Source organism: Strigops habroptila, chromosome 3, assembly GCF_004027225.2.
Source record: "Strigops habroptila isolate Jane chromosome 3, bStrHab1.2.pri, whole genome shotgun sequence".
Lineage (NCBI taxonomy): Eukaryota > Metazoa > Chordata > Aves > Psittaciformes > Psittacidae > Strigops > Strigops habroptila.
The window spans coordinates 75,160,064-75,187,500 of record NC_044279.2 but is presented as its reverse complement, the minus strand read 5'-3'; the positions used below and the strand labels follow the sequence as shown (position 1 = coordinate 75,187,500).

Below are 27,437 nucleotides of genomic sequence, written 5' to 3'. Positions count from 1 at the left end.
TGTGTTTATTTCAGGTGGGTAACAGGATGCGTTCTGATGGCATTTTGGACAAGTCTGGGTAGGCGCAAGGCAGAAAACTCAGATTCCGAATCTCAGTTTTGGGGCAAAGATACTTTTGCTGGATGGCTTGTATTCCTGTTGGCCTATTTGTATAATGGTATTGGATGCCAGCTTTCTCTGAATTTAAAGCTGAATAGAAAAGCATGAGCATCAAGAGAACAGGGCTAGAGGAAACAAGGTTAGGAAGGGGAGATACTGAACTAAAAATGCCTGTCGCTTAGCATTTAGATAGTAGAGGTGATTATATTAGAATTCCTTGGAGGTAAAGACCGCTGGGGCATTATTCTTAGTATGTCAGATCAGGAATGTGGTGTCTCTATCCATGCATAATGAATTTGTAACCTCATCTCAGGGTTTGGAAGAACTTGCAAGCTCCAAGAGGAGTTTTCTTCTGCCTAAACCAGAAGTGTTCATTTAGATGTGTTTCTGAGGTTTCCATGACTTCAGTCAGAGGACAGCTGTTTGGTACCTGCTTCTCCAAGAAAGACCGCTTCTACAAGATGGAGTCACTCCCATTTTATTGAAACAAGGGACTCTGGCACAAAATACTTACTACACTACATAACCAGTGGGTAGAGATTTATGCCTCCGAATGGTATCCCAAATGAGCCGGGATGCTGTATGTAAATGCTTTGTTTTTCAGTTGCAGATCTCGTCATTAGCGTGCTAAGAAAGTAAAAACGTGTTCCTCTTTTACTGACGCTGAAGCAAGAACTACAACGAGGGAGCAGGAGTTCAGCAGGTTGTTCACACGGGGCTGTGGGGGTGGAGGGTTGGGGAGAGGTGAAAAGCAGAATAACTGTTTTAAATACTAGAGTATGCCAGGTACGGCTCCTCCCCTCCTCCTCAGTCTTGGGGTGTGGGAATAGTTCCCTCTTAAATTTTCTCCATCAGCAAAGTCAGTTTGAAAGACTTCTGTCACATTGCCTCAGTTTAATCCCTTCAGCTGCGCTGATGCATCTCTCGGTGGGCCTATAAACTAGATCAGTGAACTGATCTTTTTCCTTAACCTTCTTTTTTAACTCTACTTCAATGATCCAGTTTACAATATGGCTTTTGAAACATCTGCATCAGCACTGCTGGGGCAGTGATAAGCTATGACACAGCACTAGGAATGAATTGCTAGTGGGAGAATAGACAACATCTTAAACCAGCTTTGCTGATGAAGAGGGCACAATGGAATCACACCCCCACATACGAAAATGAGCCAATTAAGCTGTTCCTTTTCCACAGCCATGCCAGAAGGGTTAGTTCTGTTAAGGATAAGATCATTCTGTAAGAAAATGGCTACTCTCCTTCCAACATCTGCTACTGCCTGCTTCTGAGACAAGTCACTGGGCCACATTTCCCTTATTGTGGTCCAGTGCAGCTCTTTTATGTCAGCTGCTCCTGGTAGAATTTGGATGAACAGAGCTAGAACTTGGGCTTAAATGGTTAGTCACTAAATTTGTAAGCTCTGACCCCCCAGGGGAATCATTACTTGCTTTCACTCCTTCCACATCTTAAGTTCATGGTTTTCCACCTTCTTCAGTCTCACAGTTTGGATTTGGCATTTGTTACAGGGCAGAAAAACAAATCAGATGGTGTTTACACTGCAGGCAAATTTCAGGTTGTTCAGAGGATGTAGGTGTGAAGTGCACAGACATATGTGGCTTTCTTCTACAGACCCACCTCCAAAGAGCCATTTCCTTTTGTTACAGTATGTGAAAACTCCTCAAGTTCTCATCTACATTTGTAGCTGCTGTACGGGTGTACGTATTAAAGCCAATCCAGAGCTGCTTTTTTTGAGAACTGCTACTTATGAATCTGCACTGAAACGACTGATGTTTCAGGCTTTTGCAAAAGCAGAGCTTAGGCTTCTTAGCAATACCAGATTGTGACATTCTCCAGATCTGTACATGTGTGGTTTCTGTCTAAAGCCACTGTGGTTAGCATTTAGCAATGTGACTTCTCCACTGAAGTAAACACCTTTTCTATCTATCTGTCCTCTTCTTGTTTCACTCTCTCAAGCTTGTCAGTTAGAAATGTGTTTTGGGAAGAGATTTCTTCTGCCCTGCAAAGCATTGGAAATAATTCACAAAAATTAATTTAGCCATTTTACCTGTTTTGTCAGATACAGAAATCAAATGTCCTTGCATTTACTGTTGATTGCGGAAGTGCAGGCTTCTCCCTAGGATTGTTGCTTGCCAACAAATTTAAGGCCAATTGTCCTGGATTTGACCACTGTAGGGGAGAACATCGTAGTTCAGCAAAGTGGGCATTTGTTTGGTCTGCAGTTAAGGCTGGCAAATTGAAGAGGCATCTCCTACTGCTTAGTAGATTTGTTTTCCCCACTACAAATACTATTACAGTACCATTAATTTATTCCCACCAAACTGGTAAATCTGTCTGCAGTTGATGATGTTTTTCAGAATTCGATGAACATTACAGGTTTGTTCTTCCAAAGGATGCTGGCTTGCAAACACTAGTGGAAAATATGAGTGAAGTTAATCAAAAGGATCCAAATAAACATCCTGTGAACCTGTAGAAAGTAACAGATGTGTAAAATATAAGGGTTTTTTAGTCATACTTGTCTCTCTCTGAGGTGTGTCTCTTTTCCTGGGTAACTTCCTGCCAGGAGATCAACACAAAAACCTATTGCATTTATTTTCATAGTAATCAAGCTATTTGATTGACGATAAACAGACGTTTCAAATCTGACTTGCTCCAGCTACCGCACATCTACAAATCTGACCATGAGGGAAACACACAGAGTTTCCAAAAGAGGTGGGATACACTTTTTATTAAGTGAAAGGATGGTGTAAACCTGCAGCAACCTTTGTTCTGAACTCAGTTTTGATGCTTTACTGCTGAAGTTATCAAGAAAGTTTTGATATTGATTAAAGAGGAATGGGACCAAGTTCTAAAATTTAAAAAAGAAAGAAAATAGGATGTCAAACCTTAAAAAAGACAGGCCAGCCTGACCTTAAAGTTAAATCAGGAAGAGCAGAGAACATATGATAGAATCATAGAATGGTTTGGGTTGGAAGGGACCTTAAAGCTCATCCATTTCCAACCCCCTGCCATGGGCAGGGACACCTTCCACTAGAGCAGGTTGCTACAAGCCCCTGTGTCCAACCTGGCCTTGAACACTGCCAGGGATGGGGCAGCCACAGCTTCTCTGGGCACCCTGTGCCAGCGCCTCAGCACCCTCACAGTTAAGAACTTCCTAACGTCTACCCTCTTTCAGCCTGAAGCCATTACTCCTTACATGTCCTCACTGGAAGCTGCTCTAAGGTTTCTCTGGAGCCTTCTCTAGGCTGAATAAGCCCAGCTCTCTCAGCCTGTCTCCACAGGAGAGGTGCTCAGGCCCTCTGAGCATCTTTATGGCCCTCCCCTGGACCTGTCCTAACAGTATATATATGAAAGTATGAGTTGGAAAAGAATAATAATTTAAAAAGCCCAGCATCATACCCTCTTCAAAAATTACTTTGTGGCAACCTTTTTATGTCTGCATTTCATGCTTGCAGTCATTATCTTACTTCCTACATTACTACTGCTATCAGTTCACTGTACCTTGCTTTCCCAGCTAAGATCTGATGGTTTTCTCCTTTAAAAGCTTTACACCGGCTCCTTTCCCTCACTTACCTTTCCTTTCACAGCCACTTGGCTGAAAAGGCAGCCTCTCCTGCTCTTAAAAAGCCTTCAATACATTTAGTTACCTCCACTATTTTTGTTCTGCTTCATTTTCGAAGGAGAATTTAAAACCCTGTTGTACAATTGGTAAATATCCTTCCCATATGTTGGTCACTTTTTTTCATGGAATCAAAAAAGGCACTGCATACTGCAGATAGTTTCACCATCTAAGGTATTTGGTTATGTAGGTATCTCTGGCTGTCACATTTTCAGCTTCCTTTCATCTTATGCCTGGATTTGCTAGTAGCAAAGACCTATCCTTTATGTTCCCTTCTCACTGCCAAATTAAATTCTCATTTCCATTTTGCACCTGTATCTACATTTATCATCTCTGCCTTTAACAATGACACCTCTGTATCCCTGATACTCAGCTGTACAAACCTTCCAGTGATTTCTCCGGCTGCCTTTTGTGTCTTGAGATATAAAGGTCTAGCATTGTTTCCAAACTGCTGCAGTGAATCTAAGCCTGAAGTGTTCCACTTGGACAAGTGATGCTTACTTGAGACACTTATGCCCTAACTTCTCTCTTTACTCAAGTCTCTTTCACTTCATTTGTCCCCTGTACTCGTACCTTTAATACTGTCATCAGTAAACTTCACCTTGTGTTTTCCATCACTGTGACCTACACCTGCAAATCTGCTCTCCTTGCAGAAAGTAGGAAGCCCCAAAGGGAGGGAGCCTTGTGTTTTAGCATGCTTGTAAAGCATGCAATAAACCTCATCTGCATAGCTCGATCTGACATATGGATTTATATATGTTATACTCTTTTCAGAAGGACTTTTGTCACGCATCTTGGCTACTCGTGTAAAATGCTTCCTCATTTTACATGTACTGAAGTTCAGCCTTGAAGAGCGCTGTGGTAAATGCAAAGAGGCAGAATTACACTACTTCTGCTTTTCCACACGTCTACCGGTTTGGGATGCCTTTTGTAATCCACTTCGAGCTTTCTTTAACATACTCACTGGCTGCTCAAACACCTCAGCAGCATCAGGGGCTGCTTACGCCGATGCTTCTGTTTGCCTCAGTTCTGAATGAAACGAAATCCTGTCTTGCATCTTCCTACTTTGCACTGTAAGACAACAAGGCTGAGCGGGGACTCCTTGCCGGGGTGGGAATCCCCCTCCTCGCATTTCCAACGACCTCAGGAACGGCCTCCGGACGCCGGTGCCGCGGCCCCTCGCCCTGCTTCGGAACCTGACCCCGAGCTCCCTCCTCCCGCCCCTGGGGCAGCACCTCCGCAGTGCCAGCGAGGCAGCGCTTCCGCAGGGGCAGCGGCTGCCAGCGGCCACCGGTACCGCCCGGCGCGGGGCGCTGTGGGACCGGCTTTGGCATGGGTCGACCCGGGGAGAAGGGGAGCGTGAGGGAGAGCAGCGGGGCTCGCCCCGGCCCCGTGGCCGGCGGGGGGAAGCCGGGGCGCACCTCTCCCGAGCCCCTCGGCGCCTGCCGCCGCTGCCGACCCACACCTCGCCCCGCCCGGCCCGGCGGCCGCGGGGCGGGACCTTGCGCGCACCCGGGCGTTGCTAACGGCGGAGGGCGCGAAGCACCACCCCGTTGCTCAACGGCTCGCTGCTTCCTCAAGGCTCGCCCCCGCCCTGCGGCCGGCTCTGATTGGCGGCGGCGGCTGTTAGTTCTCCGCAGCTGGCGTCGCTATTGGCTGGCGGTGCGGCGGGGGGCGGGCGGGTCGGCAGCGTTGCTGGGCCGCGGCGGCTGTTGGCGGCCGGGCGCCTCGCAGTGCCGGTGAGGCGGGAGGCGGTCGCGGTGCCTGCGGGAGGAGCCGGCAGCGTGAGCAGGACGCCACTCTCTCGCCGCGAGGAGCGCAGCCGCCACCGCTGCGGCGTTTCCCTCCTTCCCTCCCTCCGCCGTAGCTGGGCTCAGGTAAAGCGGGGCAGTGGACGCGGGTGGCCCCGGTTTGTCCCCCCTCGCGCCGCGCTTCTCCCCTCACGGGTGTCGCGCCTCTTTGTCCTGCCGGCCGAGAGGGCACCGCTCTCCCCCTGCTCTCTTCCGTCTTCCCTGCGGAGCCGGGCGGTGGGCAGCCCGGCGGGGAGGCGACCTGGGGTGATCCCCGTCGGTCCCCCTCTCCTTCGGGGGCGTGTGTGCATGGTTGCATTATGCCCAGGGAGTTGCCTCTCTCCTCGCTCCACGCCCTGCTAACTGGCCTTCCCGCAGGTGGGGTGGCGTTATTCGCGCTCTTTTTCACCTCACCGTCCTCTTTCCTCTCCCTCCGGTGCGTTTCCCCCCACCATTCCCCCCTCGCGCTTAAGTGTCCGTCCTTTGGAAGTAGCGGGTAGGGGAAAATAGGACCGTTTGGCAGCTGTCAGGGCTGCAGCCTGAGTCACGGGCTGACAATCCTCCTGCAGACATTGCAATGGGCTTGGCTTCCGCCCTCAGATCTCGACTTCCTCGTTCGGTTTGGTCTGCACAGTGAAGCCAGGAGAGAGGGAGGAGGGAGTGACAGGGCAAGATGAAGCTTGCAGTAAAAACTCTTGCAGATAGCTTGTGCTTTCAGGCATCACCTCCAACCGAGTAGGAGAAATTCTCTGGCTTTTAATGATATCATTACCAACCTGTTTCCAGTAGGTGTGGGAAGTAATGAATTTCGTAGCCCCCAAGGGTGGTGGGTACCCAGTGGGTTTCATAAGAATTGCTCTAATTTGTCTAAACACAGGGTGAAATGAGTTTTATAGCAGTAACATGCTTCTGATAATAAAGTGGAATTTCTCAGAAGTAAACTGCATTGGTCGGGAGGCTCTTCATGCAGTGGCTGTTAAATTCCACCCCCCGCCCTTTTTTTTTTTCTTCCTTTCCCCCCCCCCCTTGAAACACTTTGTGCTCTTCATCTTTCTTCTTCCATAGTTTTTTCTTCTGTATCCTATGTTATGATGTCCTGAGCCACACTCCATTAGAGTGGAGTAAGAACCTAAGCTTTTTCTTTAAGTGAGCAGGTCTGTCCTAAACAGAATAATCTCTCAAGTAATGCATAAGAATTTTCTGCTTCAAACCTAAAGAGATAATACTTCAGGTTTTCTGCTTCAAATCTGAAGTAGATGGACTTTGGCATGCAGACGATGACTTCTATGTCTCTGCCCTACACTATAAGGAAATATAAGTTAATTTGCAGGGAGGCTGTTGAACCATGGCTTGAAAGATTAAATTGCACATCCTTAACCGTCATCATACATGTCTCCTGTGTGTAAGGCTAGATACAGTAAAGTTTTAACCCAAAGTAACAGTGTTCTAATCAGTTACTGCTTGTGTAAAGATGCTTTGGAAATTAGTCACTAGGTAACAATGTGACTAAGTTCACTTATCGATGGCATTCCAGTAAAAATGGCAAATAGTGGTGCAGATATGTGTTGACTCATAGGTGCACTGTCTGCGACTGTAGCACTCTCTCCCAAGTTTAAATGAGATAAGCAAATATTTTTGTTAACTAGAAAGTTGTAATGAGGAGGAAGCAATTGATAAATGTGAGTGGAGTTGCCTTTAGCACAAAAGAGGTTAATCACAATTGCTAAAACTGTATAAACACGAGATTGTGCTGCTAATCTGACCTTGTAAAAATAACTAGAGTGAAATCATGCAATGATTCCATGAAGCTCCATGTCAGGTGGAACTGTTTAAATTGACGTGTTTTCCTTCTTGATAGCTTTATTTGTTGCACTTATTCATAGCATGCACTGTCTTTCTGGAGGTGGACAGGCAAAATTTTCGGTAACTCTAAGGTAGCTGCAAAATTGCTGGTAGTGGGTGGATAGAAACAGGGGTCTGAAATTTTCATGCTTACTGACCTGGAACCTCAAAGTAAGTATGACCAGCACCACGCTGGTGAGTTACATGGTTCTTTTTGTAATATGTCCTCAGCTCTTTGATGTCTGACTTGTACAGCCAAGATTTTAGAAGTTCTGTGGAGAAGAGACTTTGACATCAGAGTTTGCTCTGCTGGGTAGCATGTGGCTGGTTTTGTATAAACAGGAAGACTATATAGTTGGGTTCTGTCTGTCCCAGAAGAATGGGTGTAGAAACTGAAGGCTTTTTATTGGACTTTGTTTGCCTAGATTGTGAGGATATTTATTGCATGGTTCTGAGATTACTTTTTTTTTCTTTCAAGTTATTCGTGTAAGAAAAAAGTTGAAGAGAAAGACTAAGTTTTTGGTTTTGGTTTTGGTTTTTTTAATCATTGTTACTTCTAGGTGGATTTTGATGTGCTTCAGAATGTTCTGAGAAGACAAATGTGTTGAGGGCTCCACCATAATCTTTTAAGTGAATCAGTAGTGAATAAGTAATAATAATAAAAACAAGAGGAATAAAATTACTTGTCCAGTAAAGTTATAAGAAAAGGATAAGAAGAGTTTCTCACTTAGGAGGCTGAAATAACCTGTGTTGTCCAGCACATTATTTTGTTATTATGCAAAATGTTAATGAGTGTTTAAACTGTGTAGTGGGTGGCAGATCTAATACTCATCTTTGAGTTGAAAACTGCAGTGGAGTTAGATGCCACAGATGCTTAAATCTCTCTGCAGCAGTATTTGGCACTACAAGTAGTTTTTGCAATAGAAATTATATTTACCACTGCAACAAACTGTCTTCAGAACTTGAACCATTATTATCTTGGCAGGTCTTTAAAAATAATGTAGTAAATGTTTATAGTAACTAATAATTCAGAGGTTAGTCCTCTGTCATTTTACATGCAGGTACAAGGGAGTATATGTATTTCAGAGTGGCTACTAAGTACATGAAAATATACTTCAGTTGTACTTGGGGGATTAGTCCGTCTATACCCAAAAATTCAGGTTTTGTTCTGTTAATCTCTGGCATGCTGAACAGATAGGACAGGACACATGTCATAGGTGTTGTGATTTCTGAGCTGATTTTGCTGAATTTTCTGTTTCTACCTCTCCATCCATAGGCCTGTGTCTCTCCAGCTTTATGTCACTTTGGAATTGGTGTGACTAATAGCGTGAGGTTACCCACTGGAGGTACAGGAACTCATCTGGTTAATGCAAGGTTTACTGAAAGGGGAAGACAAAGTTAAGGTTGTCTTACCCTCACCTCTGCGTACTATATCTGCTTTCTTGTGTGGTAACTTCAGGCTATTGGCTAATGTGCTGAACCTTACTGATGACTAAAGTGCATTTCAGAGGCTCAGCATTAGCTGCGCATCTACTAAAAGTCCTGAGTGTATGATTTAATTCGTTTTGACTCAGCAATGCACTCGGTGCCTGCTAACATAGATTTTTGTCTTTGATTTCTTGTATAAATATCTTATTAGTCTTTGTTTTCTTAGTTTATAATTGAGGCACAGCTGTCTGCATGTTAAGTAGAGAAATTGTGTGCCTTATGTTAAGTCTTCTGTGGGTTGAAACAAAACTATAATAGCATAGGATTGCCTACAGCGGCATTGTTTTTGCTGGCAATTGCTCTAGCTTAATGGTGGCTTGGTGACCTTGTACCTTAAATTTCTTTTCACTTTAAGCACACCGTGGTTCTAATTGAGTTTCCTAGTTTAGAAAGAGATGGAAACTAGAAACCTGATTTGAATAGAGTATGATGAGGCAAAAACACAAATGCAACTTCTGCCCTGGAAGCTAATGCAAATGGGTGTTGTCCAGCTAAATGAAATGCATCAATTTACAAGTTCATCTTAATTATGGTTTATCCGCTTCACTTCTTTCTTTAGCAGCTGTGAGAACTTGTTCTGTGTACTTGAAGTAATAATCTCAACATTTATTCATCTTGCAATCCCAGGCTACTGTAGTGTTTAACGTCTTCTGACCTCGCTCCAGTGCAGTCATGTTCAGTGTAATGGACCAGTCCTTCTCTTCAGTTAGTGGCTCTTTGGCCTGTTACTCTTCAGCACAATATGTTGCCTTTCTGAGCATCCTAAAAAGTGTAAAGAAATAGTAGTGCCTCCAATTTTCCAGTGATGGAACTGTGATTGATTTCATTGTTTGATACGTCTGGAGCTAGGACTGCTAAGTCATGTCCTTTTGAAAGGGCTGTAAAATTGATCTAGCATACTTGTCTACTGCAAATTATTTCTTATAGAGGTATTACAAATGTACTGCTGTTGGATGCAGAGAGGTATAATGAAATACAACTCTGCATACTGTGGTTTGACTCCATGACCTCTTTATGAAATTTATGCCTCTAGAGTTTTGTACATAGGGTTTGCATTCTACTTGTCTTCATGACCAGAAATTTAAATTTCTCCTAATGCATGTATGTGACTCTACTGAGAGTAGTAAATAAAGCTGCATGGATGAGTGATTTCAGTAAACTCAAGCTAATAATTAATATATGTTGAGGGAAACTTAACTTGGAAATCTGTATCATAAAGTCTCCTTAACTGATGAATACTTCTATTCATCAAGAGCTACCATTTTAATGAGTCTCGGCAGGAAATCCATTGTGATATATGCCTCAGCGCAGAACTGGAGTTCTGATTTGAATGAAAGCAAAGTAGGCATTTGGACTTGTAAGAGAAGAGGTTTAGAAAAATTCTGCACTCAACTTTGACAGTCTTGTGCAATCAGACTTTTTTTTTTTTCCCTGTTGGGCAGCTTCCTGTTTAAAATCTAAGATTTAAAGCATGCTCTTGTAATAGTTTACTCCCCATTTTATTGTTTGTAGTGATGAGAGTACATTCATCTGTGTTTTTCTTTTAAGGTCAAGACTTCACCAGTTCACTTAAATTTAAGCTCTTTTAAATCAGCCTTGGAGGTGCTGTAGGTTTGACTCTGGTTAAAAGTCGGTTCTGGCCAACACTCAGTCCAGCAGTTTTATTGACATGCTTGTTTTAAATAGCCAAGAAAAAAAAAAGGAAACCTAAGCAAAATTTAAGTTAAATTTATTTCAGTTGCTATTTTTTCTCCAAATGTGACTGACTTAAAACAACTGTTGTATCAGTTTGTAGGTAAAGTTTGAGTCAGTAAGCTCTTTTTGGCAGGGACTGTTACACTGTAGGTCTGCTTGTCATTTAGTGCAAGAGATTCATTTCGCTGTGCTCAGAGTGGATAAAATCAATTATTTTTAAATGTGTGAGCACAAATTAATTTTCACTGATGGTGTTTCTTTCTTAACTTGATAGCCTATCTTAGGGTTTAGGCAGAGTTGAACAAATGTAAGATGCTTAAATCTAAGAACTTGGCAATAAATCCAGAGTATAAAGCTGAAGTCAAACTACTGAACTGGATGAGAAAGTTCCTGGCTAAGCACTTGGAATTAGTTGGTTGATGAGGTAAATTGACTTTTGACAGCTTTTTAAATATCGATGAAGAAAAATGCTCTCTGGCTTCTGTTTTGGCCGTGTAATTCATGGTTTAAAATGTACAGGAAGGCATTGACATTTTTCATTGGCCTTTTTTCCTAACTCGTTTTTTGAGTGCTTGGGGGAGTGGGTAGCTGTGCGTTTCACAGTTGGTGGAAGAGATGAGGGGTGAGTTTGAGGTGAAGGTATCCAAAACCAAATTAATTCATAAATTGCTGATTGCAGGTAGCAAGAAAACCATTTTAGTTAGTTTTTTCTTGTAAATGTATCTGCAGTAGTCAAAGAAATACTTTTTTTTTAATTATTATTATTAATGGAATTACATTTTTTAGCAGAGTATCACTTAATATATTTTATTCTTCATAGATGTTGTTCAGATGTCTTTGTTCCTGTTGTTCAGAGACAAAGATCTCTTTGTCATGAAATAAAAGAGAAGGCTGCGTGGAGACCTCAGAGCAGCCTTCCAGTATCTGAAGGGGGCCTACAAGGATGCTGGGGAGGGACTCTTCATCAGGGACTGTAGCAATAGGACAAGGGGCAATGGGCTTAAACTTAAACAGGGGAAGTTCAGGTTAGATATAAGGAAGAAGTTCTTCACTGTGAGGGTGGTGAGGCACTGGAACAGCTTGTTCAAGAAGTGGTAAATGCTCCGTCCCTGGCAGTGTTCAGGGCAAGGCTGGACAGAGCCTTGGGTGACATGGGCTGGGGTGATGTGTCCCTGCCCATGGCAGGGGGTTGGAACTGAATGATCTTGAGGCCCTTTCCAACCCAAACCAGTCTGTGATTCTATGTAAATGTGTTCAGACTTTACAGAATTGTTTAAATAAATGGATATGGGAGTAGGGATATAGGTATATGGTAGACCTTTATTATTTACAATAATTAAGCAATTTGATACTCGACAGTGTCATATTTCAAATGGGCATGTCTCCTTACAGAAAAAGGGAATTTCCTTTCTTAAAAGAGCATAAATATAAAGAAAGATTTCTCCACAAAAGTTCTTTAAACTGTAATTTTAAATTTGTAGCTTAAACCAGTTCACTTAGGTATTATCATCAAGGCTGTTCTGCAGTATGAATGTTTATAGCAGATACTAAAGTCTTTGACCTTTTGTTAAGCAGTAAATTGTTCTGTATTGTTTTAACGGCCTTTCCCGAGTCAAAGTTTTGTGTGGCTGAATTTGAGCTTGCAGTTTAATGCAGTATATGATGGGAAGTGTAAAATGAGAGCACACAAATGTGGTGAGGAAGATATATTAGTCACTTTTTCTTTAAAAAAAGGATTGTCAGTTTATTAGAAAAAGTGCTGTAACTTCCGAAAATTGTCTACATGTTGTCTGCACAGCACTGGCATATACATGTAGACAGACAGTTTATCTTCTTCCTTCATGTAATGGGAGTTAATCTTTTGACATGGCAAATTTAAAGCTTTTTCCTAATGAGCAGAATGATCAAGGTAGATTTTAGGTCTTTATTGCTCTAAAATCTTAGTGTAGATTTAACTGATAAATATTGCCATGCTGTATTATACCAATTCTATCAGGAAAAAGTACAGCTGCAGTAATGGTTCAGCTCTTACTTGTGGAGATAAGGAGAAGAATATAATAGAATGGTTTGGGTTCGAAGGGACCTTAAAGCTCATCCAGTTCCAACCCCCTGCCACGGGCAGGGACACCTTCCACTAGAGCAGGTTGCTCCAAGCCCTGTCCAACCTGACCTTGAACACTGCCAGGGATGGGGCAGCCACAGCTTCTCTGGGCACCCTGTGCCAGCCGGTGCCTCACCACCACAGCACTATAGTGTATATGGTTTTGGAGAACGTTGTTAACTATGGTGGAAACACTTGAAACATTTCTGCTACTCTGTGGTCAGTGTTTCCTCATGTTGACTTTTATTCTGTTATGCCAGAAAGCAAAACTTTGTTGGAATTGTGCAAGTTACATTTGCTTTCTCTTACTGGGACTGTGGAATGTCATAGTGTGTCAGTAGGGGATAATTTTCCCTTTTTTTTTTTCTTTTTCTTTTTTTCTTGTAATACCAGAATAGAGAAAATTTTATATGCCATATAGTCATGATTGTACTTCAAGTGCCCTTGCTTCTACTCTTTTCAGACTGAAAGATGAGTCCTTTCTTCTCTTTAAAAACACAAATCAACGCTTCAGGACATCCAGTCTGGAGGGCATGGTTGGGTGAATTCTAAAATAAGAGGTGCCTACTGCTGTTCCTTTTTAGACACTGATGTATTTGACATTCAGGGAAGAAAGCTCAGGTAAGGAAAGGAACAATGTAACCAGAGAACAAGCATGAGGCTGAGATGTACAGACCGGGCAAGTGTTCCTGTGCGCTCTGCTGCACCGGGGGCTTTCTCTAAAACATTCCTTATGATGGATACCTAAATAAGGAGCCACTGTGCTGTGAAAGACATTGGATGCAATAGGGAAATGTTGCAGTCTGAATGTTTCAAAGTTTTTCAGATCATCTTAAACTTGATATTTATGCTCTGCGAGGTTGTTTCCAACCTAGCCTCCTCATACATCCTGGAGATTAATGCTATGTAGCTTTTCCTTCAGTGGAGGAGTTGCTGTTCTCACGTCCGGAAAGAGTAACTCTCCTCCTCTCCTCCTGCCCCCTACCTCCAAGATCACCTTCATAATCAGAGGTAAATCTTCTTAATTAATCCTTATGTATGGCTAGAAGAGTTCAGAATTGAACGTGGACCTGTAAAAGTGGTAGATTTCTCTGTGCTGGGGTTTTTGCCTACCATCCCTAATAGCTGTTGTTAATGGCAGAGCAGAACTATTTGAAACAAGAATAAAAAGATGAGATATAGCAGAAGGCAGTTTGTACCCAGTCATAGTTTGGCACAGGAGGTTGAGCTGGAAGTGTCTAGAGAAGCCACATACATGCTAAATATTTGTTTCTAAAAGAGTGAATGAGAACTGTAGTTTTGTTCTCTGTATTTGGGTGTAATTGTCCTTGTTTCCTCTTGTGATGAAATGAAATCTGGAGTGGACAAAGATGATAAGGAGACCTAATTGATATAGAACTGTGTATTGGAAGAGCTCCCTTCCACTTCAGTGTCACAGAGTTCTTGGCAGATATCTCTTTAGTCTTAAATCAGAATATTAGGGAAGGGATGAAAAGTGACCCTGAGGTAACAAGGACAGGCTGAAACTTTCCAAGCTCTTCCTTCCCCTCTCATGCAATGTCCCTAGGGAATTCTGCATGCCTGATCAGAACTTTTACAGTCCAGTCTGTCTCCTGAAAACAAGTCTTGCAGCAAAACAGCTTGAACAGCCAGGATGGGCTGCAGTTTTCTGAACTACAACTGTCTCCTTAAGTGGGATTACTTTGCTGAGTGGTCACGAAGAATGTGTTCTCCCCCTGGAATGTTTTCCTTGTGGGCACACTGTCTCTGGAAAAGGAATTCTCTCCTCTGCTGAGAAGGCATGTACTGTACATGGACTAATGAGAAACAACAGTTGCAGAAAGTGTATTATGCGGGATTGTAAACTTTGAATATTTATTTCAAGTGAATGGGATTGGGTGGCAGCCAGCCTAGCTTTGTCATGCTAAAGACTTGGATTTGAAATCAACAGAAGGCTACCCTCCCCCTCCCTCAACCAGTGCTTGGTGTGTTTAGACAATGTGCACAGGCTTCACAGAACTGATTAACTTTATTGGTGCCATGTACATGGTAATATGTCTTTGTGTCTCACTGAACTGAGAAGTTGCAAGTAAAATAGAGGCAAGCATCCCCTCCCTAGCATTTACTTAGGGAAGCTATGCCTGGCTTTATTTGTCCATAACCTTCAGTGGTTAGTTTTTTTATGGTATGCAGTGCGGTTGGCCAAGATAATTTCTGTGCTTGTATACCCTGTGGCTAAGCCTGCACTATGCTGCTTTCACTCTTTGGTACCCAAAACTAGCCTCTTCAGATTAGCATTGACTTATGTTACACCTACATGTGCTGTGCTTGTAGCTTCTGTTCTCCCAGTCTTGCCTTTCATTTGAACCCAGCGAAGAGAGAAGGTGACTACTAAGTGGCATGTAAGGACAGTGTCTTCATTGTGTGGCTTTGTGGCCTTTGCAATTTGCCATGGGAAGTCCCAGCTTCACAGAGCAAACCTCCTGTGTCAGCTGTTACAGTAGAATATGCAAGAGCTGCTTCACACATACCAGAAAGTGGTACTTGATAGCTGATGAAGAGGGCTGGACACAGAGAAAGTGAGAAACACTTATTCCATGTTTGTCTGAGGATGTGTGCTGGGTTCCTTTAGGCCACCTGGAAGATAAGGAATTCCCTTTAACTTAATTCTTCTGTCTTACGTGTAGTCTGGTCGGCACATCACTTTTATGTAATGTAGGTATCATTTATACATTAGATAATTAGATTCTTTATTCTTGGAGCCCTGCACATGCAGAGAGGGCACTTTAGTGCTCTACCTTGAGTTTAACTTACAGTAATAAACATGGTATCTGGCAAGTCTGGGCAGCACTACAGTCAAACTGAATATGCAAGAATAATTGCCAGCAATCTGCATTCCAGTTGTGAAATAAATCTTTCAACAATGTATTGTGTGCGTCAGACTGTGACTAGAGAGGAAAGCAGTGAACTGCAGTGAGCCTAATAGCAATCATTATGAATCCCAAATAAAGCTTCACTAGAAGAAATGAGTCTGTGTGGCAGCACGGCATTCTGAACACAAAGGGGGAGTGGAGCTGAAAGCCTTCAGCTTGGGGGGCTGTCTATGAGGGAGTATTAAGTGCAAACTCATGTACTTGTCTGGTGCTGTATTCCCTTGTGGGATAACTGAAACTCATGATTCTTTGAGTTCAGTCTGAAGCATCAAGCACTGGTGTGTCACAATATATTGAACTTGAGAAACAAGCAGGTATCATCAGCCCATCAGTTTAGCTTTCTGCCGGCTTTTCCCCTTACCCCTACCCCCCCGTGGGATTCATTTCTCACATTTCACTAATGATTCAGGCTTATTTTTTTATATATATAGGTGTTACTTACACATTGGAGCAGTTTGTGCTAAGTAACTTCACAGTTTTCTTTCCCATAAACATCCTGGCACATGGAGCTGTGAAGTGTCAGCCTAGTATGTCCTAACTGAACAGATCTGAACAGTTTCTAAGTGAATCCAAGGGAATTATAGGGAGGGGTATTTGGTGGATGAGGTTTTGGTTTTTGATGTTGTCAGTTCATGGTCACTGTAGGCAGTCTGGCCACAGAAGTCTACTTACTGTGCTTTCTAGCTGCACTTCATGCAACTGTGTTGATTTGATGAACTGTATTCAGCTGGCTGGGAAAGTGAAATAGTTGAGTCTGCAAAAATAATGCAAGTATTGGCTGTTCAGATTGTATGCTTAGTGAGGATTCCCATCATATAAATGTTACTGAGCAAACTTAGTTTGAATCATTAGCTGCTTCTCAGAATCAGGTTATTTTTAAAATGCTGTGTGTTAGCAAAGAATCAAGTTTCTTCACTGAGGACAACTTAGTTGTAACTGAAATGGGTCTGTAAGCATAGTGGTGTAGTTTTCTAGTGTAAAAGTCTTGCCTGTAGAAATCGTGTACATTCCCTTTGCTCTGTGAAAGAGCCTTTTGTATTGCCTTCTCTCACAACCTGCTAAAGGTAGATAGCATGAGAATTGTGTTCCTGAAATACTTATGAAATGTAAATGTATAAACAAAGGGAAGTTAACTTGTTTTAGTCTACATGTGTTTGCTATTTGTCACCCTTATCTTTAGGGTAGGTCCTCTTCCACTGCTAGTATAAAGGCCATTAGACAAACCATGTGGGGGGATCATTTAATGTGAAATCATAAAGTTTTTATAGCAGTGCCTTACTGTTGGATGTGAAGCAAAAGAAAACTTTTAGTAATGTATGTCCCTTTTGATGCACGCTCAGTCTTACACCAAGGTTCTGAAATGGTGATCTGAATCAGCAAGTATACAGTGCATGTATCTGTCTATTTTATGTAGCCCAGTATTTCACAAACTTCTAATAATTCATTAAAGTAGAGAAATGGCATGTGATTAAAACTGGCTATTCCAATGTAGTAATGCATCTTTGCATTAAGGAGGCTGAAGACTAAAAATTATGGTGTGGAGATCCCTACGTTAATGGCAGTTCATATGGGTCTAACTAGAAGTGCTTTCCTTGACTACTTAGTGCTCTAATACTTGTAACTGAGTGGGATGCTTTAGCTGTTGCTATGAATGCTCTTCTGAATCTACTAATTCTATTGCTACTTCAGCCAGTACCTCGATAGTTTACCATAGGCCAAGCTGCTCTCATTGGGCAATGGCTCAGTCCCAGAAACAATTCTGTGGCTGCTGACAGAGTAAACACTGGGGGGAGAGGAGGGAATAATACAAATAGTTCTGGAAAATTAAATTGCAAACAGATAATGTTCTATGCTTCTAGCAGTTGTACAACACTGTGATCAAAAGGAAGAGACCTTATAGCAGAGGCATCTTTTAGACCTTTCCAGCCAGGTGTTTATTTCCAGCTTTTTCGGAAGCACTTGATGCTTTAAACAGGGAGAGGAGTGTGTGGAGTGTCTCATAGCCTTAAGGCTATGGAACTGTAGGAGGTTAAGGCAAACTTCTGTCCATATGATTGTATTCAAATGAGGGTTTTGGTTAATTCTGCCTAGTTCCAAGAGAATGCATGGCATCTTAACTTAAAGCCAGTGTTTAATTTGTTCATCTGAAAAGAATCTGCAGGGAAATATGTATGCAAAGGGGTTTTGAATAAAGAGGTTTTTTTTTAAAGGTTGGACTACATATTATTAATGTCTTGGTCCCATCCTGTTCATGACTGTAGAGATTGCTTTGCCTCCATCTGTAACTGTATGGCATCTTTGTGGCAATTATGTAGTTAGTTAAATGGCAAAAGATGTCTTTTGGCACATGAAATAATGGAAAACAAGCAATGTTTGACCAGCCTGTTCCTCAGACTGCTATGAACCACAATAAGGAAGCATCCTGGGTTAACAGGGAAGTGACTGTAGTATTTCATATTTGGAAACAATACTAGGAAGGAGGCATTTAAACTCAAAACAAGGATGGTCTGTCTTCCTTCTGTATTTTTCGGTCTTCTAACCCATAGGCTGTTGTTGCATCAAAAAGAATATTGTTAACGGTATTCTCCTCTGACAGTTGCACAATAGCCATGTAAAGATAAATGTCCTTGCCCCACATAATTATCTACACCCAAAATGCAAGCTACTAGGCGAACAAATAGCTTCCTAATTTGTTCCTAAAATGGCAATGACTTGCATTCGTTGGGAGTTGCTGTGAGGCTGCAAGAGCTTACTGGGCTCAATTCCTTCAGCACTTCAGGGCATTTTAGAAATGCCCAGTGAAGTGCAGCATAAGCTAGGAAGATAAATTTTGCAGCCCATGAGATGGAACTTGCTGCATCTGATTCCTCTGGTACTGTTCTTATGGAGAAGGCAAATTAATGGTTGGTTTGTGGTCCTGCTAGTTTAGAGGCCCTGTGGGTTAGAAGTCAGCCTCGAGAATAGCACTAATACCATGTTATCTTAGCATGAGCCTCCATTTTTTTTAGTTCTGGTACCTGATGATTCTGTTCTGGAACATATGAAATGGTGATAACAAGACTGTTTGCTGCTGCCATGCAATAGGGTAATTTTCAAGTCTGTTTAAAGTTTGAGGTGCAGACCATCTCTGAATCTCCTCACTATTTGGTAGTACCGGCATAAAAAAAACCTTAGTGTTTGGTGAGATTTTTTAGAATAGCTGTGTTAGGCTATTTATCTTCTTGCTGTGAAAGATTTTGGTTTCAGTTCTGGGAATAAAAAGAGATAGATGATATAGAATGATCCCGTACTGGCTGAAGAATGTAGCCTTGCTGTATGCAAGATAATTCAGCTTTCTCCTCCTGTGAGGAATTTGATTAACCTCTCTGTAGCTATCTTCTTTCCTTAGTTCTCTTCAGATCTAGAACTGGCTTTCAAGATACCCCTTGAAAGATTTCTTGTGGTTTTATGTATTTCTTACCAAAAAAAGAATTAGCCTTTATCCCAGAAGAAATCTCCAAGGCGTATTGAATGCATGTACTTCGACAGTAGGGAAGTGAGGAATATGTTTCAGTGTAATGTAGGGCTCTTCAGATGGCTGGTTAGTTAGGATTCCTCAGGAAATGATGAAACTGAATTTAGCTGAAGCATACTGCTTCTGTGTCCTGCCTGATTATAGCCAAAAAAGGCAACTGGTTAGATTCTGGGAGTTGCATAGGCAGGAAACTGTGTAATGGAGGGTAGAGCAGAGCTGTTGCCTTGCCAAACCTGATACGACTCTGAACACAATTGAATATTTATTTCTTGTTTTTCTTTTTCTCCCTTTCTTCTCTCCCCTCCCTTTTTTTAACCCTTTGACCACAACCTGCAGGTGATACTCTGCAATATCATGGAGTCCCAATATCTTTTCTTGAATTCTTAGTCTTCTCCATTTCCTAAATACTCTGCCAGGCTGGCTGTTGTAGGGTGGTCTTGCAGCTCTCTTGAGAGCTCACGTTTTTCATTGCAGCCTCTTCATTGCTGCATCTCATATCTGCAACAAATCACTTCATCGTGTACCCATTAAAATCTGGGTTTTCAACAAAAAATGTGAAAAGCCAGGGTGGAGGAGTTGCTCTGAGAATCACCATTGTGGTGATTGAGGTGGAAGTGTCAGAGTGACCCTGTGAGGAAGGGAAGATGAGGTAAAGTGTGGGTTAGCTGCTTGGCATATCCTGTAAGGCTTGAGACAAAGATTTGAAACTCAAGCTAAAGGAAACAACTATTTGTAGAGTAATTTTCTCTTTGTTTGCTAAAGAATTTTTGACTGAACATACAGCTAGCCTTACAGTCTCTGGCACAAAGTTGCATACCACCTACAGTGATACATTTGTTGAAAGGAATTTCCCTACATGCTTACAAATGACTGGTGTGGGCATTTGTGCCCATCATTATTATAGCTGATGTTTTTCTGGCTTCATTCACAGCTTGTTAATGCTGGGACTCAACATCTATTGTTGCTCTCATGCATATTTTGGGAGTTCAACTGCTTCTGCCCTGCTCTCAATACCTTTTTGTCTGCAGTATCTATAGTCAGATTTCACCTATTTAATTTGCAGGCTGATTTGTAAATATGGGTATGCTCTGTAGAAGTTATCCCTGGAGCTCCTGACAGCCTCCAGTGACATGAATATTGATATTTTCACTTCCTGCTCTTGGTGATAAAGAGGTCTAGCTTCTATGCAACTTATGAAAAACATATATTGAGGACACTGGTATCTTCGTGAGCAAGGATCCAAGAAGTAATATTTATGGGACCTTGTAAAGAGGCTGCTGTTACATGGTCAATGAGCCTTGACACATGCAGTCCTTTCTTCTGATTGAAAGGATTTCTGAATGGCACCAATAAAATTGCTGCCTTATAAACTGGAAAATTCGTGGTGGTAATGTTCTGGGTTTGATGAAACACTAAATCTAGGGTGCCATTTTTGGAGCATGCCGCCTAAGTCTCCCTTTGGTAGGGGTGGTACTTTCTCCTTTACCTGACTGTAGCTGCATAGAAGGATTTTGGGGCTGTAAAATTTCCTGACCACAGATTTATTCTGTTACTGTCTTGGAGGTATTCTGCTACTGAACATGATCTAGAAAAGTGATGCAAACTGGTGGGCTGGGTGTTGCTACTAAGCTGGTGACAGAAAGTATTTGATGTTGGTCTTAAGTGTTGTCCTCAAACTATCGATGATGTCTTCTAGAAGCAAAGTGCATCTCGTGTATTGTCTAGACTGGTTTATGGCATTTCTAAGAAGTGGTATCTGATTGGTAACTTATCAGAACCAGGAGATAGGAAGCAAAGCTGTTTAAACATATTTCTAGTATCTCTACCAAGTAGAGCAGTGAAGGGCTAATCTTGAACTGAACACTACTGACATAGTATCTCATGCTGTGAGTATTGGCACGTCTTATAAGTTGTTTGATGCTTGCCACTTTAAGGTGCATTCTCTTTTCTGCCTAATAATGGCTTTCAAATGCTTAAGGGTCAGTATTTTGTTGGGGTTTTTTAGCTGCTTGCTAGTTTATAGATTTTTTTGCATCCTCTTGGCAAGCAAAACCTTGACCTTATTTGAAGTTTGACAACTTACCAGTGCTTACTAACATGAAACTAAAGGAGGGGGAGGCATGATGATCAGGGACTTGGAGTACTTAGCACGTGCCTGTCTGCCTCTAGGAATTTGCAAGGCAACTTGAGGCTTTAAAAGTATGTTTTTGGTTCTTTTTTCCCCTTTTCACAGGTCCTGAATTCTAAACCACAATGTCGCAACGAGATGCAGACAAGTACCTTTATGTGGACAAAAACATCATTAATAACCCTCTGTCTCAGGCTGACTGGGCAGCTAAGAAGCTGGTATGGGTTCCCTCTGAGAAGAATGGGTTTGAGGCAGCTAGCCTGAAGGAAGAAGTAGGAGATGAGGCTGTGGTGGAACTGGCAGAGAATGGGAAGAGAGTGAAAGTAAATAAGGATGACATCCAGAAGATGAACCCTCCCAAATTCTCTAAAGTGGAAGATATGGCAGAGCTGACATGCCTGAATGAGGCTTCTGTTCTTCACAACTTAAAGGAGAGATACTACTCAGGACTGATCTATGTAAGTAATCTTATCTGTTGGGGTAGGAGTTTTTGATTGCATAGTATGTGAACTTAATGTAATTGCTTTGCTTCTAAAAATGTGTATGTTAACCTTTCATTGCCCCTATAGACAACTCTCATGTGACTTAGCTTCTTCCCTCTGCTTAACATTTTTTCACTAAGCTATGCCAGTCCCCCTCTAGTTGAAGCTTTCAAGGAATGCTGTGGTAAATCTGTCTTTAACATTTTAATGTCTTGGTTTGCAGGATGTTTTGAATGCCATTTAACTTTCTTTTAGTAAGTCATGAGAGCAGTTGCAAAGTAGTAAACAGAGAGTCTGATCTGAACTGAACCAAGTAATAATAAAAATGCAGTCCTAATATACCTAACATCTGAATTGCATTTTCCCATGTCTGGAGCTTCAGTGGGAAAGAATGCTGATGCCAAGCTTTTTGTGTTACAAAAATTCAGGATTTCAGAGTGTCTTACTAGAGAAGGCACATGTGGGCCTGCATGTGCTTACAGACAGGAAACATTTCTTTTTCTTTGCACCCCAAAATGGACTAGAGCAGAGATTCCTGCTTCTTTTTGCTGTGGAAAAGACAAAGATACCATTTATGGAACCAATGGTCCTACCCAATTGAAGCATGCAGCAACTACTTCACTGAATACCAAAAGCAATAAATAGGGAAAGATGGGGAAGGAGAATTTGGAACCTCAACCTAGTTCTTCAGTTCCCTTCTGAAGTTCCCTTTTCCTCTTCATGTGGCCTCTGTTTAGCCAGCAGATGTTGGTCATGACAGCATTTACTTTATTAATACTCTGCAGGCATAGAAAGAATGATTAATGTAAAATTTGGGTGCAGTGACTGGTTAAAACAGGAACTAGGGTGTTGTGGTTTATTTATCCTCAGACTAGCCTCTGCTAATAGTATTAAAATGGGACTGCCTGAGATGGAATCCTGAGGGATGCAGAAACAGTGGATGTTCATATTTTTAGGCATTATGAAATATTCTTCACAGTAGATTAAAAGATCTATCAAAATTATTAAACAATAAATTTCATATGTAGACATCCTTGAAGATGTCTGTCTAGATTTCCCTCTCCCTTCACCTTTTTGTGCTGCTAAAACCCAAAAGCTGCCCCTCTTGTCATATGGAGAAGGCAGCATGAGTAAAAACTCTCTGCAATATCTGTATGTATGTTTTATGTATGTTTTGGGGGTTTTTGAATGCTTGCTACTTCATCAGACCTGTAATGATAAGTCTTTTGTGTAGTCATCTTATGTGGCAAGCTGTAGATCATCTCTTCTGCCCTAAGAGGAACTGGTGGTATCTAAGACATCACACAGCAGGAATTCACCCTTGTTATCAATCTTGGGTAGAAACCTTTGTGAACTGTTGCTTTCTAAGTTAAGGAGCATGAACACAGGCTGGAAACTTTGACTCTGCTAATGCTGTGACCACTCTGGAGTGGCACGAAGGCATAGAATCACAGAATGGTTTAGTTTGGAAGGGACCTTAAGATCATCTAGTTCCAACCCCCCTGCCATGGGCAGGGATGCCTCACTGTTGACCATGTCACCCAAGGCTCAGTCCAGCCTGGCCTTGAACACTGCCAAGGATGGAGCATTTACAACTCCCTTGGGCAGCCTGTTCCAGTGCCTCACCACCCTCACAGTAAAGAACTTCTTCCTTATATCTAACCTGAACTTCCCCTGTTTTAGTTTGAACCCATCACCCCTTGTCCTATTGCTACAGTCCCTGATGAAGAGTCCCTCTCTAGAATCCTTGTAGGCTCCTTCAGATACTGGAAGGCTGCTCTGAGGTCTCCACGCAGCTTCTCTTCTTCAGGCTGAACAGCCCCAATTTTCTCAGCCTGTCTTCATATGGGAGGTGCTCCAGCCCCCTTATCATCCTCGTGACCCTCCTCTCATCTTGCTCCAACAGCTCCATGTCCTTCTTATGTTGGGGACACCAGAACTGCACGCAGTACTCGAGGTGGCGTCTCATGAGAGCAGAGTAAATGGGCAAGATCACCTCCTAAATCACCTGAACATCTGAACGGTGCAAAGCTGATAAAAACTTAGTCTGACTCCTACCAACTGATGTCAAAGTTTGGAGAGCTGATGTGGTTGGAGGTTGATGCAATAAGTTATTCTTTGTATTTAATAACTCCTTTGACTATTGGTCAAAATCTATTCTTGGAGGGAAGAATCTTGGTAGTGAGATGAAATAGGATGTGCAAGATCATGTGTAACATTTTTAGAACAGGAAACTGCTGGGTTATGTAATAAGTTGTTGAAAATTATTCAGCAGCATCTCAAAGTCTGTTGCACACTGTGCAATGGGCTGTTTCACATATCTTGCAAGATATCCTCGGAAATTTCAGGCATAGTCTGTGACTCTAATAAATTGAGTTCTTCTAATTGGATTGTAAGAAGTATTAAAATACCTCCACACCCTTCACCAAAGTAATCCTAGCATAGTAATTGTCTATTACAGAATCCTAAGTCTTGCCAAAACTGTGTTTCTGTGCACTTGTGAAATGGACTGATCTCACCTGTCAGCAGTTCTCAGCAAGTCAGGAGATTAATGCGGAGGCTTAAAATACTTTCATTGGAGTGGCTGCTGGTTGGTCATTAATCCTCTTGAAGAAAGAGAATACACGCAATGTATCTCTAGCATAAATGTCTCCGGAAAGATCATAGGCATTATTTAGTTCTGCTCTTGTCCTTTCTATCTTCTTTGCCAGCTGGGATGTGTGGTTTTGTGGCTTTCTTAACTTTTTAACTTTTTCTGTCTACCCATCCTATAAAAGGAAGGGGGAAATCTTATGGCTGGTGCACACAAATTTTGAGCAGGAAGTGTGTCAAACATTTCAAGAACTAAGAGCCTGAGTGTGACACCAATTTGCTGTTTCTGTGTGCTGATTGGTTCTGCACTGAGGTGACTTGCTAATAGACTGGCTTTCATATTAACCCTTTCTCTTATGAATGTTTTATCTGAAGATCATTTTCAGCTTCTGTGTTGCTTACCTGAACTGCCTTACACGTTCCAGTTACTTCGCTGAAGCTAACAGTTGCTGGAAAATAAACTGTCTGATGCTGTCAGCTTTGTGCCATGCTGTAGATGGTCCTTTGAGCTCTCCAGAGCTAGGTTAGCAGTTAGAAAAATGAAACTAGCTCCAGTTTGGCCCGTGTCACTTGAAATAGTTAGCAAAAGGTAATGCCAGGATTCTATTTTGAGATAGTAATGTCTGAAACAAAGTACAGATTTCCAAGCCAGCTATGCTTAGAATAGAATAGCCTTTCAATTGGAGCCTTGGGTTCAGTTCGGGGATTTATGAATATAAGTCTTTACTTGTTCTTTAATAAGATGAAGATGACTCTTGTCTTCTCTTTGTAGGGCTGGCAGCTTCTGCTCAGTTCAACTTGCCTCCTATATAAAACTCTGCCTGTGCTCGAACAGCAGTCACGATGTAGTGTTCTCACTTGGTTGCCTATCCCAGCCATGATTAGTTGCCTTTCTTTATTAGACAAAAATATCACCTCACATATCTGTCCGAGATCATTATACTGAGGAAACTTCCCGCAGGTATTTCTCCTGGCAACCAGAATGCTGGAAGAAGGTGATGGCTTCTTCCTGCATACCTGCTTCATGGCTTCATTACTGTAATTGAAATTAATGTTTTCTGTTTTCTAAACTGCTGCTTTCACCTGTGAAACTGCTTCAGTTCAGCTTCAGACCTTTATTCTTACTTGAAAAGCAGCAGTTCTAATGTGTCAGCAGACATAGCCATAAAAAGTTACACAGATGCAGACAAGAAAGCTTTACATCCCTTTTGCAATATTACACATTAGTTGCTACCACTTTTCTTTTGCTCTCACTTCTAATCCCCCAAAAGCAGCAAACAGGCCTTCAGCTTTATTAACATCTTGAAAGAAGAGGTAAGTTTGGTCTGTGCCGTGAGTTACAGTTTTGTTGGGGTTGGAAGGAAGGGGGACTGTATAGGGCATCTTCTTTTGATTATTATGTGCCTGTTGCTGCTGCCATGGGATTTGAGGCACGATGGATGGCTGCTAATTCAGGCAGCTGAAACTGGCAACCTAGAAGGTTTTCGCTTACTTGTTTTCCAGAACTTTGATAAAATTGCAGCTTTTCTTCTAGCAGTTCAGTTGACTCCAATGTCAATTATTTCCATGGCAGTGTAAGGAAAAAGGTGTATTGCATGTATTGTGAACATGTTACTCTTGAGTTGACCCCTTCCTACCTCTTGGTCCTACTCTGTCATTCACTAGTCAAAGGTCAGGAAAGCATGATCCAGACTTTCAGCGGTTACTCTGTGCTGTACAAGTATTGTCTGACATGATGGAGGACTAAGGCTGAGGCAAAAGGAACTAGCATTGCCAGGTTGGTTTCTGCAAACTCCTGAAACTGTTCCTTTCAAGCACTACCTCAGACTTAAAATCACTAGAACATCTCACTGAAGCTTAGCTTCCTGGAGCTTTCGAAGTCCTATGCTAAAAGGTTTTTAGCCTAGTTTCATAGTTTCCCACTTTGGAAAGAGGTTTAGTATTTTCAAATATTCCTCAAATACGTAACAGGTAGATCTGGAAACATATCCTGATAGTTTATACTGGTGTATGGAAAAGGAACCTTAAATACTTATAAGAATTTTGCTTTCTGGGGGACATAGAGTGAAAGCTGTATCAGAATCTCCTGCATGTAAGAGTGGGCTAATTAAGTGATATTAAGCCAGCATGCAGAAAATTTGAATATAAGACAATAAACTGTGTAGTAGATGCTATTTTCACCCTTCTGATCACTGTGATCTAATCCTTACCTTTATCTAGATAAGGAGGCTAAATCTGATTAAGTACTCTCTGTGCTTGTTGTGGAGAACTCTTTACCACTCTGAAGCACTCTTCTTTGAGCAAACAGTAGAAGAGGTGGTAGCAATAGAAAAGTGCCAAATATACTGTCTTCTCGTGGCACTGCAAGTTGCTGTAGAAAGCTATTCCTCTCCAGATGTTTCAAACAGCTGCCTCTAAAATTGACAGGGAAGTGTAGGGTAGCTCTAAACCCCAGGAGCAAGGCTTCGAATGCTATTCTTAGAATATCGAGGAAATATCTAAGAAGCTTCTGCTCCTCCTATTCCCTTTGCAAATAAAATGTTTGTTAGGGGTGTTTCTTTTTTTGGGGGTGTTTTTTTTGTTTGTTTGGTTTGTTTTTTTTTTTTTTTTTAGATATTTGTATCTCAGAGGGTTGTTTTTCTCTTTTAAGAAGCTTAATATTTTAAACTAGAAGCATTTTGACAGTTGTCTTCCATCAGAACTGTGGAATTTAAGCCAGCAGAAACCAATTGAGAAATCGACGTTGGCAAATGCTGCTGACTCTTTGAGCATGGAATACTTAAGAATTGTTTTCTATATTAAACAGTTCAGAACTATACAACGTTAATGACCTTACCATTTTGAATGTAGTTATGTTCTTTACGTTATAAATCATGAAAGTCTTTAGGCTGGAAGGGTCTGTAGGAGGCCGCCTAATCCAATGTCCAGGGTCAACACTGAACTTTAGCCTAGTTCAGTTTTTCAGGTGGTCTTGAAAAGGGCTAAGGAGTACAGTGGTCTTATTTTTCTTTTAGTAACTATTTTGGCTTGAAATTTTATTGTGTTGTAGTTGATCTATTACTGGATAAATCCATAGCAGGTATGAGGCAGAACATAATAAAATGCATGTTTCTAGGAGCTGAGCACCTACCTTATATTC

At 41.8% G+C, this 27,437-nt stretch overlaps 1 protein-coding gene across 2 annotated transcripts in view; it reads left to right on the top strand.

Moving 5' to 3' along the window:
• The first annotated feature begins 5,414 nt into the window (after nt 1-5,414).
• MYH9 (myosin heavy chain 9) overlaps nt 5,415-27,437 on the top strand; it is a 72,574-nt gene continuing 50,551 nt past the window's right edge. Inside the window, exons 1-2 of one of the 2 annotated variants that reach the window (XM_030478522.1) lie at nt 5,415-5,610; nt 21,330-21,682. In XM_030478522.1, coding sequence (XP_030334382.1) covers nt 21,350-21,682 — 333 coding nt within the window. In that variant the 5' untranslated portion in view covers nt 5,415-5,610; nt 21,330-21,349. Of the gene's footprint in view, nt 5,611-21,329; nt 21,683-27,437 lie in introns of those variants that run through there. The other variant, XM_030478523.1, reaches the window with a different exon arrangement.